Source organism: Gasterosteus aculeatus, chromosome 20, assembly GCF_964276395.1.
Source record: "Gasterosteus aculeatus chromosome 20, fGasAcu3.hap1.1, whole genome shotgun sequence".
Taxonomy (NCBI): Eukaryota; Metazoa; Chordata; class Actinopteri; order Perciformes; family Gasterosteidae; genus Gasterosteus; species Gasterosteus aculeatus.
Genome location: NC_135707.1, coordinates 4,593,596 through 4,613,843, shown reverse-complemented (window position 1 = coordinate 4,613,843; position 20,248 = coordinate 4,593,596). Strand labels below are relative to the sequence as shown.

Genomic DNA, 20,248 nt, shown 5'->3' with positions numbered 1-20,248 from the left:
CCGCGGATAATAACCCTGCAGTGCTTTATGAACAGAGTATATTTACAGTGGAGTCGACACAGCCGGCCTGATCTATAAGTCATGAGCCGCGCCCCCGGGGGAGCTTAAGGTCATTAAGAGTCGGGCTTTGCCTTCCACTAAAACCACATCCATTCTGTTCACCACAGCAGGTCTTAATTGCTCCGGAGGCAGATTGGGGGCCACCGGACATTAGACGCGTGACGGCGCATTGTTGTGACCCCAGAGGTAACGCCACGCAAAATAAACCAGCCACGGCCGCGGCAGCGTGTTTTTCAGGCGGGTAATTGTTTTGGGGGATTGTAGGATGTCAAATAGCATCGGGGCGATAGCGGGTTCCATGTTTGTGCCTCGGTGCTCAGAAGGTCCCTGAGGTTCACTGAGAGGTGGAGCTATGCGACGTTGGTTCCAGGTGTTCAACACCGAATTGATTTACCCAGAATTCACTACACCCGAGAAATTAATCTAAAATGCTTGTATTGGATGTGTCATAAAAGGGTTTTTTTTTTGTTCCCAGGTGAGATGTAGGTTCAAGTTCCCTTTGACGCTGCACTGCCATCTAGTGACCGTGGACTCATATTTGTGTCTCATCTTTCATTTATCAGCTTTCCAGTGAGACGATTTGCAACGTTTATCAATCACTTTGGGTTTTTAAAAGGCTTCAGATTAAATTCACGCTTTTATTCCCTCAGTGCAGAAGACAGTAAAGGCAAGGGTGTCAAATCTACTGGAATATTATACACAAGTGAAAGTACAATTCACACATTTAGTGAAGATCAATTCGTCTAAAAGTAGATTAAAAATACTCTAAACTCAGTTGGCTAAAATACCGTTATGTTCAAACAAATTCCATTTCAATACAACTGATTGTGTAAATATATTGTAAATACAAGCAGCCACCTCTCTTGGTGCAGCCTTGGAATTAAGCTCCTAACCCCAACAAAGATATAAAACATATTAGACGAAATAGTGCATAAATCCAGCTGCCCCTTCTTATTGAATCAACAGCAGAATAAAACATCACCAAAGCAAACACAGAGCTCTCGAAACAACATTTACTCCACAGCCGCAGCAGCTAAACCCACATTACCTCACAGGAGCACGCACACTTTTTGCTCATTGTGACAGAAACACACAACGCCAACGCTGCAGATGCAAATATTTTCCCCTGTGCAGTTGCAACATGAGCTTGTTGTTTGAAAGTCATTCTGCGAGTCAACTTCTCAAAATGCTTCAGCTCTTCTTTTTTTAAACTATGAACAATAAGGTTGACCAGAAATTACTTAATACTTTATATTAATCTATTGTTCTACTGTCACGCAGTTTGGGTTGTAGACCTACTCTGGATGTGACAGTAGGCTGCAAACCCCTGATGATGTCATAGTGATGTCATCCTGAGTTTGGCTTGAGACTGATCTGAAACCAAAAGGTGATGTAAAGTAAACGCGGAGACGACACGCTGGGCTCTCGGCACTTCGCTAGGAACGTTTTAAACTAAAGCAAATGATCGATACGACTGGAGATACACTCACTCCTCGCGCACCCTTTTCCCTTTTCGCCCACTTGAGCATCTCACTCCGACGAGCACACTTCGGATATGAGGTCAGTTTGAGCGTGTTCATCACCGTACCAGAGAAGCACTCTGTGGTGTGTTTAATAAGACTATAATCACTTTGCCTCAACTTGCAGAATCTTGTGAAAACCATCAGGCCGGTGTTCGATAACGTCCCCCAGTTCCCTCCCCAACCCTCATTGTAGCGGATTAACTACCCGCCGATTAATTAACACAATTACCTCTGTGTGTCTTATCAACCTTTGTCAGGCCGCAAACTGTAAATGAATTAATATCCCCCCTCTTGTCGTTTCTTAATTACCTCCGTGGCGGTACAGGAGTTCTGGGACAGGCCGGGCTTTGTGCTGGTCGACCCTTCTGACGGCGCTGTGAGCTCATTGGTCCGCGAGGCAGGAAATGAGAAAACGCCGCCGAGAGGCGAGGAGGGGACGGCGCCACGTGGAGGGAGGCTCTTCAGACTTTGAATCCCTCCGTAATCTTTCTGGCTTTTCACCGCTGAAGGTGACACTCTGACAAATAACGGCCTTCAAAAGGAAGCAAATGATCGAATACACAGTGAGACCTTCAAGTTCTGGCTAATTATGAAAGAGACAGAAGCAGTTGAAAGGAGCTTTTTATTGTTTGTCTGCTTGGAGGCCCGTGGAGAGCGGATGGATGTTCACCAGCCGATTACTGTCAACAAAACAATTAAAACAAGTTCATAAACCGCCATGAAGTGCACATCCTATGTATATTACACATGTTACACCAAGTCAGAACATATCTCCCCTCAAAGACCATTTACTCACAAGTTTTTACTGAGTCATTTCCATGACTTTAAGTAAATGTTCATGACTAAAGAGTCTCTCAAACGTATGTGTTTACATGAAAAATGAGAATAAAAGACGCAGTTCAGAAATTACGCAAAGAACAACCTAAATTAAAATGCCGTTACTGACTAAATCGTTCTCAACTGGGCAACCTACTACCTATTATTCAGGTGTCTGTGACTTCCATGACCCCCCCTTCCCCCTCTGCCTCACCTGCTGGGGCCTGGCACAGCAATGGAAGCGCACGTCATTGAGGCTGGAGTCGTCCAGGCCGTACTGGTACTCCTCCATCTTGGTCTCGATGCCGCAGATTCCTCCGTCGCTGCACTCCTGGCTCCAGAAGCCGTACTCCCCCCAGTCGGCGGCGTGCCCCTCCAGCGTCGGGTTGCTGCTGCAGCGGAACTTGATGTTGTTGGCGGCCGTGTCGTCCCCGAGCAGACCCTGGTGGGGCTCCACGCGCAGCTGGAAGGAGGTGAGCACGCCACTGGGGCAGTACTGAGGCTGGGACCAGTCACCGAAGCTGGACAGGAGAGGAACAAGGAGAGGGGGGGGGGGGGGGTCCCATGAGGGCTCTTGTGCACCTCTCATTCTTTATTCAATTCTTATTTAAGCTTCACAGAGCTGCCAGGTTTGTCCCACTGGGACATTACATGACATTACATGTCATTTAGCTGACGCTTTTATCCAAAGCGACGTACAATAAGTGCATTAAACCATAGGGTACAAACTCAGGAGAACAAGAAACAAGAAAGTGCAATTTCCTTAAATAAGCCAATTTACAATTTGCCATAGATGAGTGGCGTTATAAGTACAATCTAAGTGCTACAATTTGTTAGTCTTTAGTCGAGGTGGAGTCTGAAGAGGTGTGTCTTTAGTTTGCGGCGGAAGATGTAAAGGCTCTCTGCGGTCCTGGTGTCTTCAGAGAGCTCGTTCCACCGTTTCGGAGCAAGGACAGCGAAGAGTTGTGATCTAGTCGAGTGTTTTGCTCTCAGCGGGATCATTGGGATCAACAGCTGTTTGTGGTCATCTACGTCTCAGCAGGTGGCAGATGAGCAGATGAGGGCAAAGCAAAGTACATTTCTTTCGATGTGTTGAGTGCTGCCATTGCTGCTGTCATATTTCTTTTTTTTTCATTCTGTGGTTTCATTTGGAACATCTGCATAAATAACTGTATAATTTGATGACTTGATTGCCTATTGAGCTACTCACTAGCCCGCGTGGGATTCAACCGAGTACAGGAAGCTCCGGTCCTCTTGTTTGGCACAGATGAGGCGGATCCCGTTCAGAGCGGTGTCGTCCGCCCCGTACTGGTTCGACTCCACCTGAGGAAACAGAGAGCGGTTCACAGACCAGCGCTGCTCAAATCACCCGCTTATCTCGTTCGTCTTAAACGACGGGTCTACTCAGGTCTATCTAATCTAACTCTGCATTTCCCTCCCTCGTCTCCTTTGAAACACTTTACCCTGAGACTGAAGCCAACAGCAAAGAAGCGGTCGGGACACATCTCGGGCCAGGTCCAGGTACCGAACTGCTCCCCGTTGCTCACGGTGAGCAGAGATCTGTACTCTCTGCCGCTGAAGGAGGCGCCGGCTCGCTGCAGAAACACCTTCTCCTCCTCACACAGCCCACCGGACAACGCAGCCAGCACGGCCGAGAAGAAGAAGAGGAGGCTCGCCATGTTCACAGCAGAGACTCTGGGGACGCAGGTAGCGAGGGGTTGGGCCCTCGACGCTCTTATAGCCTCCCGGGGAAAACGACCACCCGGGTATCAGGTTGAATCATTTACAGAGCGGCGTGGGACTGAACAGATGGCGTTGTATAATGCAGAGTTGTTGTTCATCTTTTTTAATGAAGTTCATATAGATGTTGTTCAATTAGTAATTGCATTTATCTTTTGCCTCACAGCAAACAGTAAACCTAATAATAAGGATTCAACATTTCTACCCCCTAAAAAAATGAACAGAAACAGAACCTACTGCAGTTGTAGTCGACAAGTTCTCTGACATTATACACACAATTATTAGGATGGTAATATAAAACACTTGCACAGACCGGATGGATTTCAGTGTGAGTTTTAGCAGTTTTCACAGTACAGCTGTATATTTCTCTGCAGATACATCAACATGCAGTAAAGCAACATCACAGCTGCCACTGAGTGCACGTCCTCGTGTGGGGGTTTCACAACGGGGTCGATGTGATGCACCTGTTGGCAAAAGGCAAAGGTTTTCTCAACGAGTAGATCCAGAAACGCGTGCAGCTTTGAACAGACAGAACGACTGTGCAGAAATCCTCACAGCTCATTTTAAAAGGCCGCTTGTGAATACACGCCGTGTGTATTTCTCCACGGTTTAGTGTTTTGAGATTTTCCCACCATCCTTTTGACCTGTTTTATAATAAATGAAAAATCAACGTGTTATAATAATTTCCCTTTAGATACCTGCCCTGTCAAGTTTCTTTTGAATGTAGGTTGAGTTTTCATTTAATTAATTTCTTATGGGATTACTTAAAATTCATATAAACCCCACATGAGTCTTATTGCAAAGTGAACAGGAAAAACTAAGCGCATGCCATCTTCCCACAATGCCGTTCTGCTCCTTCCACTGCAGCTCGTGCTTGTTCAGAGGGGCTGGTTTGTGTTTTCTGATGAATACTTTACAGCTGAGCTTCACTATGTTTTATTCTGTTAGAAAATCAGTCATTCTGGGCGATGACGTGGAGAGGAGTTAATGGACTGAAGTCAAAGCCGGAACACGAGAGGAAACTATTATAAAACTGGACGTCTTGATTCACTGCAGGTTTTTGACAGTCTAACAATGAAAAGAATAAAGGGAGCCGTTTCACAGCGGCGACACTGAGGTCAACCCCCCTTTGTCTCCAGCAGCAGCTGATGAAGAAGAAGACCATCCGCACGGTCGTCTTCGGTGTCTATCTGGTCCGATCTCTGATGAGAATAATGCTGCATGATGAATCTCCTCCAAAGGAAGAGCAGAAATCACAAACATACAAAATCTGTCTTGCATCTGCAGAGTGTCCACTTGTCTTCTTCCTCCTTCTATTTTCCACATCTAAAGGGCCACTTTCTTTATTTTCAATGACGTAGTTGAATGGCAAACACTGGTTGGGACACTTATACCAGCTTATTATTATTACAGTTTAACTCTGACTAAACTGCAGCAACTCAGGATGGACTAAATAAAAGGAACACCTTCTAGTGAAATGCAGCTCTGCTGGATTCATTTCTGAAGCTGTTTTGAAGCTGAATGTTGACAAACCGACCGCAGAAATGTTGCTTAAACCACTAACTTCTTGTCTGAATAAGTCCTAAAATGACATTTTGTTGTCTTAAATATGGTAGTATTTATAAACTTGGACCTAATATAAAGACGGGCGAGTCCGGACTTAAAAGCATATTAAGGAAGGGCGGAAGATTGGCGCTTTTCACTGTTCTAAACCCGCCTTCTTGGCGTCCGCCTTCCGGTGTGACTGAGACTAAATTCATGCACCAATAGCACTGCGAGAGCAGTTTGTGGTTCAAGTACACTTTTCATATTTCCAATGAGTTTGGAAGATTTTGATACACATTCAGGTAGTGACACATACAAAACTAAACCACCATTAGCAACTATAGAACACTTTATCATGACATTATAATCTATTTAACGTAAATGATTACAAAAACGCAGAAAACAGCAACATAAAGCTCTTCACGTGCTGCACAGAAAAGCCTTCAGATTCAATCCTGCTCCTAAAATACCCCGAGCTCAATAATTAAACAGCATCCTGACGAGAATAAATTATCGTGCTAACATGAGGACTCAATGTCTGGTTTTGTGGAGGGTGTAATCCTCCTGTGCAATGCCGTGTTTATTATCGTATGTAGTGCTTATGACAGAACAGATCTCCTTTTTATGGCAAAATCAAAGCAGTGTTTTTTTTGTTTTTGTTTGTTTGAGGTCTCAAATCCGTCGGTCAGAACCTCCACACACACTTTCATATGTAGCGGTGAGGCTGCTGCCTTATCGATCACTGTGGAATTAATTAGATTTCAGGCCGCGCCAAATAAATGCAGCCTCAGAGAAAAAGAACGGAGGCAGTTGGGAGCATTTCCACTCCGTCCGTATTCACACACAAGCGAGCAGACGTGTAGAAAAACATTATGGGCTGATTATTCGTGTCAGGGAGGCGCCGCAGGTGCAGCAACACACCGCAGAGTCGGTCTGACGATGATTGTTGGCGACTTTGTGAGCATGCCGCGGGTTGATAAGCACACGAGCGAGCGACCCTGCGAGGGAGGTGTTCCCTTTCATTGCAATGCGTGACCTTTGACCTGACATGTAATGACATGCAGAGCATTACGCTGAAACAGGTGCCGAGTTTGTGCGTGACAAAAATAAGACACCATGTATTTTAATTTACACATTTTACGTGGTAGCCAGAGCCAAAACGAAAGGTTCTTCCACCTGTTAGCAGCCTTTGTGTTGTGCTAATCTAAGCTAACCACACCATTGCATGAGCTTTACATATATATATATATATATATATACACACACACACATGTATTATCCATATTCTATTTCAAAGTGTCAAAAAATAATAAATGTCACTTCACCTTAATCCTCAGGGGGGAAAAAAAACACATTTGATAAGAGAGATTTTTAGGCGATCCCGCCTGACATCGAGCTTCGGGTGTTTGCCTCGGGTGTTTCTGACGTCCTGCAGGACTGTGGTGATGAAGCGGTCCCGAGAAGACTTCCAAGACTACGACTAAGACAAAAAGCCAAAAGGATCCGGCCAATATCAGTTGCTGATATTTTATGTCCGACAAGTGATGCCGTCCGTCACCTGAAACTCTTTCTTCTACAAAAACATGCAAAATAATTGCCCAAACATGTTTAACAGGCCCAATAAATGTAATGTATTTATTGTCCATCCCACATGACGGATGGAGGAATTGATTGGATGGACGGATGGATAAACAAAAATCACAGATATAGAGAGAACGTTTGCATTTCATATCATTTTGTCTAATGAAGGGACCCCCCCCCCCGCAGCTTTAACCTGCGCTGACAACACGAGCATGATTAGACACCCGGAGGGCTTAATTGCACCTCGCGGAGATCCTCCCTGCTGGTTCTCCTCTGAAGGAGCACTGGCCTCATTAAATCGTGTTTAACAACAGCGCTTTTACTGTTTTCTGTGGCGTTTTGGGGCATTTGGCAGGTTTTATTTGCAGCTTCAGAGGGTCAAACATTTGACTTTTCCTCTGAAAGAACTCATGGAAGGGCTGGAAAGTGTCTCGGGACATTTACTCGAGTACTAGACGTCAGTTTGATGTTGAGATGCTTGTATTCTATTTTATGTGGTGAAAGAACTGTTGTACTTTTTACTCCACTACATGTAGTTGCTAGTCATTTTACAGTTTAATTTACCTTTTGAATTACAATCATGGTCCAATATTTTCTCAAACTAAAATAAAATGTTAAAAAAATGTAATGGTGTTGGATTAATATGAGTTGCTTAATCATCATTAATCATGAATCATCCAATTCACACTCAAACTTATATTAAGTGGTTAACTTCAAGTCTGCCTCCATCAGCTGGCGGGAAAACAACAACGATGATTCATTCACTGTGAAATGAACGAATAGGGGAAGCCAACTCGGACTTTATGACACGAGCCACTGCTGCCACACAGTGGAGGACAATCAAAGTCACAATATGTTATATTTCCCCATTCAGGTGCACATCTTTTTTTCTTTTTTCTACACAAATCGGTTTAAAGTGATTGTGTGTTTTAGTTGTGTCACATCCTACTGGTTTAGTCCAGTTGTTACAAAGAATATTCCCAGCTGTAGTCGGCTTCCAGACAACAGTTGTTCTCACCTCGATTCATTTTTCTTTTCAGTTATAACAAATCAAGATATTCAAATTGGAGGAAAAAGAAAGCGATATCTTCACATTTAAGGATGCACAAAGTTGAAAAGTCAAAACTCACACTGCCTCTACAGAAGAAAACATTTTAATAAACCCTTCAAAGGAAAGATGTTCTTCAGAAACGCAGCGACGCTCGCGTGAACTCTGTGAACTGGAACGAAAACCGTAAAAAAAAAAGAAAAATAAAACAAGACAACTGACACAGAAAGGAGACACTGAACAGAAGAACTACAATAGATTGTGCAACAGCAAATAGTTTAAGTATATACAAGCATTCACATTCAACAATAGCTTCAACTAAGCAGGGGGCTGTGAGGACGTCTTTGTCTCTTTACGGGGGGGGGGGACACTTGTGGCGTGACTCGGTCAGCGCCGTCCGTTCCAGTCAGCGCAGCGCTTTGAGTGCGACGGATGCAAAACGTCAAATCTTCAGGAGGTTCGTGTGGAAACGATGAAATCTGCACGTCACTCCGACGACATTCATGAGCGTTTAGCTCTCGTGAAACAAAAGCACACTTGTGTTCCGGTCCGATGTAATGAGAACAATATCCAAGTTGAACAGTAAAGAGCTGGATTTCTAAATACTGTGACATTTATAAGCCTGGCTGCCGGACTATTAAGGATCAACGCGGCCGCCAAAGTCATTACCGACTGAATCATTACGTTACTTCAATGCAAGCGCTGTAACTACAGTACGTAAAGCCGTGTCTATACTGTACTAGGAGCCCACTTTGTTTCCAAACCACGAGAACGACATGCTGTAAAAACAGAGCGCGGCAAAAAGCTCAAACTCACGTTTGAGTGGCGAGAGCGACGCGTGTAAACGTAAAAGAGGAATGATCCACAACTCGTAACAGGCGTTCAACTTTCCCCCTGAAAACCACAGGTTGGCTTTGAATATTCACCAGCTTCTTTCTCCGAGATGACCTCACCGTTGTGGAAGATTAAGGCGCAGTCTAAAGGTGGATCTGAGAAGCCAGATGGTAGAAAAGAAAGGCTTGTGGACCGAAAAGGGGTTGCTGGTTCGAACTCCGGTAAAGTCCGAGGAAATGTTGAAGACTACAAATAAATAAACACTCGTCCATTGTGTCACCGCGGAGGACGCAGCGCGAGGCCGGCCACACTTTTTGTTTTGTTGGTATTTTTTTTTCAATCACTTCGCTTCCCTCTTTGGGGAATCACCATAAAATTCTTCTTTATAAAAGAAACATACATTTGTACACGTATTTACAAAGAGGGGCGTCGGGGGGGCAAACCAAGGCATTTCCTGTTTCTCTCCTATGGGAGATGGGTCCCACATTACAAACAGCTCGGAGTGCTTTCTCTTCTGCTTCGGGGCCGTGCCGTGTCCTGGGCCAGCCCAAGTCCCTGAGTTACCAGCGGGTTCTCTCGCAGCCCCGAGCGGGGGAACCCTCAACCAGAGTCCGAATCGCTGGTGTCGGAGGACGAGGAGGAGGAGGAAGAGGAGGAAGAGGAGTCGGAGCTGGAGCTGCTGCCGCTGAGGTGCGAGGGCTGGCTGTGGGTCTCTACAGCGCTGGGCTTCTCCGCTGAGGACACAACAACAACAACAACAACCAAGAGAGGGTGGGTGAGTGCGTTTACGTCAGGTGGGGGGTGAAGAGGAGGAGAGCGGTCAACCGTCGGATCGCAGGCTCGCTCTATTTCTATTCACCATCATCATGTACCTGAATACAGTTGCCTAAAATTGTTGCTTAGAAAATGTATGTCTCATCCAAATCGCTCCACCCTTCATGCTCAATATTTTGACAAACAAAAAAATTAGAAATAGATCCCGACTAAAAAAGAATCCGCGCTCGTCTGCAAATGCATGTGGAGCTCCCTTTATTTTCAGTACTGGGGACCTTTTTTTTTTTTAAATGGTCATTACATTATTAAACTGATTTTCCACTTTCTCTTTCGGATTCATGGCATAAATCATGTCTTAAACGGTACAAAATATTTTTTTTCTTCTGGACTGAAAAACAAGGCCACATGTGACAACAGTAATTAATCATTTTTTTAAAAGGCCTTTAAACTGCCTGGGAACGTACCACCGTACAACACAACAACAATAATACCAACAACACTTTTCTCCATTGTCACTGTGTGAGGCCAGTGAACTACGTGTAAACAGCAGGCGAGCGTGGACGCACCTTTAGGCTTGGTGGGTTTCTTGACGGAGTTGAGCTGCCCGCTGACGTCCTGCAGCCTCCTCTCCAGCTCCATCCTCTTCTCCAGAGCCAGCTCCTCTTTGGACTTGCCGGCGCCGCCTTTCATCCCCGCTGCGGCTGGAAAAAAAGACGACGGCGACGCGTGAGACCTCGAGTCCAAGACGATGGCGTGACGCGCGTCGGCGCCTCGTTGGATTCAACCAACCGGTTCGTTCAACGCGGGGGTTCGTTTTTCGGATCTGAGCTTCAGGCAGTTGAGTGCCGTACTCATCACAGCGACTCAGCAAAATGCATAATCGACTTGCCACATCGCTGACTCGGCCTTAAGGAGCTCATCCAGCAGTGTTTACTGGGGAGGAAAACGATCCCTCAGTGAGGCAGTGAGACGCAAAACGGAGTCATTGTAATCAGAAAATAACCTGTCACATCTATCAACCTGTGCTAATGCTGATGGCTCAATCAGGTCCTTAATAAATCCAGCCAGGGGAAGAATGTACGCGCATGTAACTGAAGGTAACCAGACCTGCCTATGAATTATAAATATACCTAAGCGTGGTAATCGCGCTGCGCTCGACCGGTCGGAGGCAGTACCAGTAGACCGCCTGCCAGCGATAAAAAAAAAAAATCAAGTCACGCATGGGCGGGCGACCGCGGGAGCTAACTGAAAACCAATGCTAATGCTAATTAGCAGCCCTTGCTGCTCGTAGACGAGCACGCTTCTGAAATCGACTAAAACTTTTAACACTTAAGTCAGAAGAAATAGGGACTATTTCACGTCACTTTAATCCCAGACTATTTCTGGCTTCTGTAAGAAATATGGTTCTTCAACATAAAAGAGAACATATGTGACGCAAAATCTGGCGCTTGATTGGCGGGGGAATGTTCCGCTTACCTTCCCCGCCGTACGGCTTCCGGGGCTTCTTCCTCAGACAGGTCATGACGTAGCGCTCCAGCTCCTTCAGCGTCGACGGCTTGAGCATCTCAAAGTCGATCTCGATCTCCTCGGGGTTGGTGTCCCTCAGCGACGGCTCCCTGGACTGGATGATGTGGACCACGCGGCCCAGCTTCTCCCCCGGCAGCTTGTTGATGTCGAGGCTCAGCTGGCGCTTCTCGTCGTACGACATGGGCACGATCTCCTCCTCTTCCTCGGAGTCGTAGTGCGGCAGCATGGAGGTGGGCGGAGGCGGGTAGAACGGCTTCTTTGTGGCCCTGCGGGACGAAGGGGAAGGGGCGCGGTCAGGAACGAAGACCACCCTTGTCAGCCCCCTGATCGATTCCTATAACTCCTGATGTGTGGAGGAGGAACCCATTTGTAGCCGTGGGTAACTTACTCATAATAGTAAAAACCGTACTACTAACTTGACATTCTTGCTGCTCTTCTTCCCCTGGCTCTTCTTGGGCGGGGGGCCGTTTGCTCTGGCGGACTTGCTTTTCAGGATCTTGCCGGGCATCTTCCACTCCTCAGAGTCGGCTCTGCTGCGGACGGCTCGACTTCGCTTCTCCAGCTTCTTCTTTTTCTTCTTCTCCTTCTCCTTCTTGTCCTTCTTCTCCTTCTTCTTCTTGGCCTTGATGATGGGGCCTTGGGAGAGGGCCGCTAGCTGCTCGTGCATGGCTCGCAGCTTCATGGGTGGAAAAATAAAATAAATAAATAAACAACAAGATGAATGGACGATCGCAGCGAGAGGCCCATTTCGGAAACATGGATGAGAAGTAGCTGGGGGCGGGGGCGGGGCTCACTTGTGTGCACACCTGGTCCTGTAACTCCGCCAGGCGATGCGCTCGCTCCTCCTCGCTGTCCGAGTTGGGGCTGCTCTCGCTCTCTTCGCTCTCGCTGCAGGGCTCGCTCTCGGAGGTGGGGGAAGAGGAGGACGAGGAGGAGGAGGAGGACGAGGAGGAGGACGTCTGATGGCCACCCAGGGACGGGGCGCCGTGATCCATGCGCGGCTCGTCCGGCATCTTGGCGAAGCGGAACTCGAACACATCCTGTGGCGCGCACACAGACACACAAAGACAGATGGCCATTTATAGAAGAAGGAAACCGTCACAGAAAGGAGGGATCGGCCCGCCGGGCTCACCTGCAGCTTTCGGGCCATGCCCACGACATCGTGGTCCGGTGGGTTGTACTTGTAGCAGTTGGAGAACATGACTCGGACGTCGCTGGCAAACTGTTGCGCGTCCCTGTATTCACGGCCGTCCATCTTCCTCTGACGGAGAGACAGGAGATGACAATTTGAGCGCTACAACCGCCTCTTCAGCAGCTTTTACGTATTACGCCTCTGTGTTTATCATCGGCCCAAAGAACATTTAGGTCCACTGGTCCTTCTACAAGGTAAACGTCACCTTGATGTTGCTGAGGTCCATGGGACACTTGATGATGTCGTGGTAGTCGTGAAGTCCCAGCGCCGCCGCGTCCACGGGGGTGTAGAACGGCCAGGCGTACGCGGCGTGTTTCTTCGACAACATGTCCTTCAGCAGGCCGCTGCAGTACCTCAGCTGGGGGCTCAGCTTGCCCTTCTTGGAGGGCTGAGCGTGGACAGAGTCGGGCAGGTCCTTCTTGGGGGGTTTGATGGGGCGTCCGCTGCCCACTCGGCGCCCGCCGCCTGCCATCATGGGCTGGAGCAGGACGGGACCGCCGGCGCTCCTGACCAGGCCCATCCCGGGCGGGGTCTCCAAGCCCATGCTCCCCATGGAGGAGATGGTGTGCATGGAGGTGTCGTGGACTTGGCCCCCGTGACCTCCTTTCCCCAAGCCCACCATGTGCGTTGGTCCCGACATGCCAACGGTCAAGCCCATGGTGGAGGGGGTGGTGGTGTCTGCTTTACGTTTGACACCTTTTTTCTACAAATAAAGAGGTTGGAAGTCACAATAAACTCAATTTAGTGACTTTTTTTTTAAAAATCACTTTGATAATTGTAATAATTAATGTATTCATATTTTAACACATTTGTTCTTTCAACAAAACACGTGAAATATTTAGCAATGTCCTTCTCAACAGGCCGTCATATCTGTACTGCTTCTTCCTTTGTGTTTTCAGACATGTGTTTTTCCTGACAATGTGAATTGATTACACTAAATGCTCACTTATTTGGCTTGTTTGACTTTTATTTTTAAGTGTAGAGACAACCAGTCCAACATTTATAATCAGAAGTGTTTATGTGTCTTTTTAATTGAATTCAAAGTCTCTCCGAATGAAGCGTCAAGTATCTGTCATCATAAATTATGACTTCATCACCCTTAAAAAAATTAAATATAAAAAAGAATCCTTGAACAAAATGATCAATTTGAAAAAAAAGATTCAACTGAAAAAGTTTTATTTACATTTTTTTTAAATTAACTTTCTTAAAAGAATACAATCAGTCAGTTTGGCCAACATAAGAACATCTGGGTGCAGACAGGACTGAGCGCAGTGGGCTTCAGATCGAGGTCATAGGTGGCAACGTTTTCAATGAACTCATCAATAACTAAACTGCTTCGTCAGCCGCCCGCCTGAACCTGCGATATCTTAGGAAACTTTCCATGGGCAGTTAAGATTTTTCATAATTTCCCAAAAGCCTTTAACAGGGAACTTAAATGTAGTGGAGCTGTAGACTATGTGAGCTCGCTCCTGGATCCAGCTAGTTGGGAACATTAAGTAAGTAAACGGAAGCAATGTTCATTTTTATACCAAGATTATTTCTAGAGTAGGCGAACTTTTTGAAACGCTGTGTTTATTTGCAAAGCATGAACCCAGCTATTGAAAACCCAATTTTTTTTTAAAGGATTCAGGGAAAAACACTAAAACCAGAGGCTTCAGAAGCTTAATTAAGTTTACATTTAGAAGTAGGCTCTTTTTGGGGGGGTAATCATTGGGAAACACTATTTTATTCAACGTTATATTTTTCAATGAAAGATTAAAGTTAATAAAGTCGATAAATAAATGTAATTTTTTGAAATTTGTATTTAGAAATGTTGCATTTGCAGTGTTGCAGTGTTGAAGCATGCATGTCTGCTTATGACAAAACAAAATGTTGCTTTGTCACATATGACATGGTACATTTTATTATAGTTTATTCCTGTATATTCCCATGGAAAGTTTCCAACTTTTAATATTTCAGGAATTTCGCCACCCTATGCACCAAAATAACAGAATTTTAAAAACAAAGTGATGTTAAAAACATTAGCTTAGCATTAGCCTGATCTTTATCTGCAACAGCGCAGAAATACCGGGGTGAAAACTGAACCAATAAGACATGCAAAAATAAAAAAATAAAAAATAAAAATCTGTGCAGGATTTGAATGTCAACGTCATGAGCGAAGCTTCAAACTGTTCGGCGCAGCACTAGAGTTTTCTATCAACCTTGGTCGTGGGCTGAGTAGGAGGCAGGCCCATGATGTTGGCCGGAGGGAGGCTTTTGGTCAGCACCGTCTGGGGGGAGCTGGCCAGCATGGACTCCCCGGTGTCCGAGGAAGACGGGGAGTAGGCCGACTGGGACACTGCCGGCACCTGCTGAGCCCTCGCTGGTGAGAGGTGAACAGTCAACATGAGGGACGGAATTCAACAAGGTGACAAAAGGTTACGTGACACCTCTCTGCAAAAAACAAGGAGGTGCAGCACAACCGCTGAGGTGTGCGTGTGTGCGAGGCTGTGGAGTGGTGACTAAACGTTTCTTCTAGTAATCAAGGAAACAAAAAGAAATATATTCAGATTGAGCGACTTACAGCTGGATTTGCGACCTCTTCCTCTGCTGTTCTTGCTTCGCGGGGCCGGAGGAGGCAGCTCCACCTCATCCTGGGGCATCTGAGCCACTTTCTGGAGAAAGATCTTCTCTAAAGGCTGAGCCATCAGCACAATGTCATCTGTTGGCTAACAAAGAAGATAACAATGGTAAAAAGATTATGCCTCGTCATCACTGTTTGAATGATTAGCTAATTAATACGAATATCAAACATTTGCTAGACAAGACTTAACAATTTTTTTGCAATCTGTCCTTGTTGCTTCTGATAAACTACAAAGAAAAACAAGTGAGAAACGAATGAAACTGATGGTGAAAATGACCTTGTCCGCCCTTTGATGATAGGACCGAATCAGAGATTTGGGGATTCTCACATCTACAACCTGGACACCCATTGACCAAGACAACGGGATTCAAAAACCAAAAATAATTTGGTAGTATCAATCGCTACGGGGGTAATTTTATTTGTTTCCTTGTAAACTTGACGTGTACATATTTTCATTTTTTTTCTTTCTTATTACGCAGAAAAACCTCCCCGACAAGTTTCCGTTGGATGACCTTTTTCTCGAGGCTAATCAAGGAACGGTTGAAAGAGGTCCGCTCCCTCGCTCAGTGTTAAGAGGGAAGAACTGTGTCTGGATCCGTTACTGCTGCTGGGAGAGAGGTCGACCTGTGTAATCATGAGGGTTGTGTCGTCCTATTGAGGGAAACTACCTTTTAACCCACCTTGTTGTAGATGTAGCAGTTGGTGAACATGGTGTTAAAGTCCTGTATGCACTCGCTGGCACTGCGGTAGAAGCCGTTCTCCAGGCGCTTTTTGATGGTCCCCATGTCCATCGGCTGCTTGATTATTTTATGGTAATCCTGAAAAAACAACAGACAGAAGTAAAACATGTGGAGATTTTTTTTTTTTTAATGTAAAACATTACTTGTAGAGCATGTGGAACCAGGGCTGAGCCACCGATTGTATTCAGGCTGACATTGTGAGGGGGGAGAATGCAGTTGGTTTTTGCGCTACACAATTGCCCCATCGAGGGAAACACCGTCATGTGCAGAAGAAGGAAACAGATCAATTTAAACAACTTGCAATGCACAAGCTTGCTTGCAGAAGATGCTCGCAGTACAAACGTGTGATAATGGCCACGACCGGGTTTGAGTGCAATACAAACAAAGGTAAACTTGTAAAGCAGTAAATGCAGTGTAGCGTTCAGTTCGAATCAATGCTGCTGCCTTTCAACACCTTGAAGACTTCAAGTTAAACGGTTATAACATTCTGCTGCCGTTTTACAATTTAATGATTAAATGAATATATATTATTCACTTATCAATTCACCTCACTTCATCTTATCACGGGAAAGAGCAGCTCATATGTAACTAACGCAATGACTTGCAGAAACATGATCAAATCAAACCGCTCATAACAAAAAGAGAAAGCAGAAAGTCAAAAGTTGCTCCGCTGTGACTCACCGGCAGGCTCAGCCTGTAGGCATCCACCGGCTCACGGAAAGGCCAGGCGAACTGATGCCTCCACAGGTACTTCATTAGCGTCCTCTGCAGAAACTGGAGCTGGTTGGTCATGCGGCCCGGCCGGCTGGCGTCCTTCACCGGCGGCTGTGGCGGGACGGGAGGACCCTGAGGCAGCGTGTGCGCCAGAGACGGGCTCTCAAAGTCCTCGTACAGCAGGGAGGGCTTGCGAATGCGTTTGCCCGAACTGCTGTGTTGGTCCATTTCGCCACTGGACAACCCGACCAGAGAGCTGGAGAGGAGGAGCCAGAGGGGGAGGGAGGGGAGGAACATATAACATGAGCTAAAAGAAACACCAGGTTGTGACAGGAAAAATGCGCCCCCCTAAATGAGGGTGCAGACCGTTTAACCACAGAATGTTTAGGTTAGTGAGGACCCCCCTCATGGACACATGCAATCTGCAGATGAGAATCTACAAATGTCAAAAGGTGCAGACTATGTATGCTTCATTCAGCCCTTGACCTGTGAAGTGATGCTCAGCCACTCAGCAAACGGCCATGCAGGAGAAACAAGGATTCCATCAACGGGTCGCTACTTTTAGCACGGCCGTGGGAACCACCATCGCATGGCTCCTCGCCAGCAACGAAAAAAGGCATTTGCTATATGGCTGTGTGATAATAATCAGTTTAAGGGGGGGTTTGGCAGAAGAATGTACCATGAAACATGGGTTAAATAATAAGATTTGTGAATCTAAATGGATAGAAGCAGAACGAGCTTTGGGGGGAATCAGCGCTCTGCATGAAAGCTAAATTTGTTGAAAGATATAAATGTATGCGTGTGTAAAAAAAGAAACGGTCAGAAATTTTGAGATGAAATAAAACATTACTTACATCTTTGCCAAACCTTTCTACACTGATGTTATTTGATCTTTTTTATTTTTGTAAACTAAAAGGCTGCACAAGGATGCAACGCAACCAAAATAAAATAATAACATTGCAAAGCGCTGATTAATATAATATATATATATATATATATATATTTTTTTTTTAAATTGGAGTTCAAAAACTGATTTGAATGAAAGGGACAAATTTTAGAATATGAATCACTGAAGTAAAGCAAAAGAAAAGGAAGACGTTGCCACTCTCAGAATGCTCTGCGACTCGCTGGCCTCTTCAGTCTCGGCTGTAACTCAACACAACTATATTGACCGTGTTTGATATGGACGAGACAATGCTTCATAGCAAAGTGCAGGAAGGAGAAGCTGCACCACAGCCCAGAGGTCAGGACAAACAAACGATCTCAGAGATTTTCTGACTCAGTCCGATTTGCAGTGCGGCTAAATGGAATGTGGCTCAAAAGTAACTAAAATAATAGGGACATAAATGTTTTCTGATATTTACTGGAAATCTGAAATCTTGATCACTATGAACATTATGCAGGTGTAGCACAAAACACACCATCTAGGTCTCTCTCATATATACATACATACAAACATACATACGTATGTATTTTTCCCATATATTTTTGTATACAAGTGTGTATATATTTGTCTTTTTCTCTTTTTTGTTTTTCTGGTTAAGATTCCTCGGTGCAGCAAATTATTATTATTATTTCACTGTTTAGAATTTCCAAAAAGCCATAATCATCATATACGGATGTAGATTCAGCACAGACAAATGGCAGTCCCTGTTTTAAACCATTGTTTTAACACAAATGTTCTAAAACAACATTATGATACTGTTTTTTTACTGTGTTGAAAGACAAACACGCTTAAAACATAACAATGATGTTAATTTCTATGGAGTTATAAACAACTATTAACTTCAATGAAATAGACTGCATTTAGCAATTTTGTCACTTCTATGTGGTGACATATAGCATAGTTGTGTCACATTTACCTCGTTTTTAATTGAATTACTACTGTGTTGTAGGTTGTTCATGTACAACTCATATGCCTAAAGCGACTTTGTTGTGTCCACCACTGAATCAACGCCTCATTCTACAAACCGATGCAGTAACGTCATCAACAGTGAAGACGACGCAATAATCAAAACTATTGTTTGTTTTTGTCAGGCTTTATGATTTTAAGGCGATCGCGTGGTTCGGAGGCCCCGCCCTCGCTGTTTGTAAACACGGCCTCGCAGTGACAGACACAACGACGGGAAGATTCCGTCCAATAAAAAACTAGACGCCTTATTTATTTCATTCACTTCTCTTAGTGAAAGGGAAACCCGATCCCAGCCATTAGGACCCCCCCCCCCCCCCCCCAAAAAAAAATCACCATTACAGTAGCCTTGAAGCTAAGCTAACAGCTAGCGCCCATTCAGGGCTGCTTTACGTGTTATTGGAACACGCTGTGAGTAATAAGCACGCTGGGCGCCATCTATTAACAGTTACCTTGAGAGATATTCTCGTGGACGTGCAGGTTTGCGGCGGCAGAGGCTGTGGGCGATGAATGAACCAGAGAGCCGGCGGGGCTTCGGCTGTCATTTGCCTTCCCTTGAGCCAGCTTGTAAACTAAACGCTAGAAGAAGGGGGGGGGGCTTCCCGAAACCAAGCTGCACACTTATGATTTAAAAATCATCAACGTTTAGCGGGGCACGTTGGAACAATCCGGTGCACAAGCTGCAATTAGCCAAATCGGTTCGCCTTCAAAGACAACCGTTCGCTGACAGGCTAACGGTAACTAACGTTAGCTAACGTTTTGTGATGGCAGTTAACGCCAGTGCCTCTCCTCGGACGACGCGTTCTAACGGTTCGCCGGGGCGTTGATGGCAATTACTGCGGGGCTTTACCTGTCGTGGTGCAGGTTGACGGCCGCTTCCATCGGGCAGAAGGAGGAGTGTTATTACAATCCGATTTTTCCACGACAGTTGACGCTTCACTTCCACCGAAGCACCACTGCACAACTCCGCAGCGAAATGGCGCCTAGCCGTTTCCGCTTGACGGTATATAAACCAACCACGTCCCGGTGACGCAAACGTCCTGTCACGTTCGGGGGGATTCTGTGATCTTATTGGCTGCAGCCACACGTCTGTCAAACTGAGCGCAGACAAGCCGCCTCCCTGGTCGGTACATGTTGTACTCCGCCATTTTTGACAACAATGGATGTATTTGGTTTACAGTTTTGGGCTTAAAGTATTCATAATTACGTCGTTACCTTTATAGACAAACGCCCCCCTGTTGGCGAGGATGATTTTAGGTGTTATCTGCAGTATCTCTGGTTGCTGCTGCAGATGCTCTCCGCCTTAAAAAAACAACATTCCGATTCGTGTTATTTGTATGGAGTAACGTTACGTTTTATAAAATACTAGCCATCGTTTAGCCTGGACAATATGTTTGGGCATAAATTATTTTATGTGATATGCCGATAGACATGCAATATCTTTTTGTTTAAGGCTCTTAAACTGTAATATTGTGTATCTAAAGCAGCACTCTCCACAAACCTTTGGCAATGTATTGTCAGTTCACCTGTGCAGGTGAGAATATGTAAGGGAACAAGACCGCCATGAAGCTGGGAAACAATTTAGTTGTATTACAGTCCAAACTGACATTCTCTTTAGCCCC

General features: G+C 45.5%; 2 protein-coding genes across 5 annotated transcripts; both read right to left on the bottom strand.

Moving 5' to 3' along the window:
• Positions 1-2,188: 2,188 nt before the first annotated feature.
• Positions 2,189-4,134, bottom strand: LOC120810926 (vitelline membrane outer layer protein 1). Its single transcript, XM_040165938.2, has 4 exons — positions 3,863-4,134; positions 3,610-3,722; positions 2,614-2,920; positions 2,189-2,263 (listed from the first exon to the last, which is right to left on the bottom strand). Exons 1-4 carry the CDS (start codon positions 4,076-4,078, stop codon positions 2,261-2,263), a joined length of 639 nt encoding a protein of 212 aa, XP_040021872.2. The 5' UTR covers positions 4,079-4,134; the 3' UTR covers positions 2,189-2,260.
• A 4,269-nt stretch (positions 4,135-8,403) lies between these two features.
• Positions 8,404-19,892, bottom strand: brd2b (bromodomain containing 2b). Of its 4 annotated transcripts, none has more exons than XM_040164480.2 (12): positions 19,477-19,892; positions 16,685-16,973; positions 15,944-16,081; positions 15,204-15,348; positions 14,842-15,002; positions 12,846-13,343; positions 12,581-12,709; positions 12,243-12,488; positions 11,865-12,124; positions 11,398-11,714; positions 10,488-10,622; positions 8,404-9,881 (listed from the first exon to the last, which is right to left on the bottom strand). In XM_040164480.2, exons 1-12 carry the CDS (start codon positions 19,506-19,508, stop codon positions 9,748-9,750), a joined length of 2,484 nt encoding a protein of 827 aa, XP_040020414.1. In that variant the 5' UTR covers positions 19,509-19,892; the 3' UTR covers positions 8,404-9,747. The 4 variants fall into 4 exon arrangements, with proteins under 4 accessions (XP_040020414.1, XP_040020415.1, XP_040020416.1 ...); XM_040164481.2 differs by having other exon boundaries at positions 12,255-12,488; positions 19,477-19,677; XM_040164482.2 differs by having other exon boundaries at positions 19,079-19,611.
• Between the last annotated feature and the right edge of the window lie 356 nt (positions 19,893-20,248).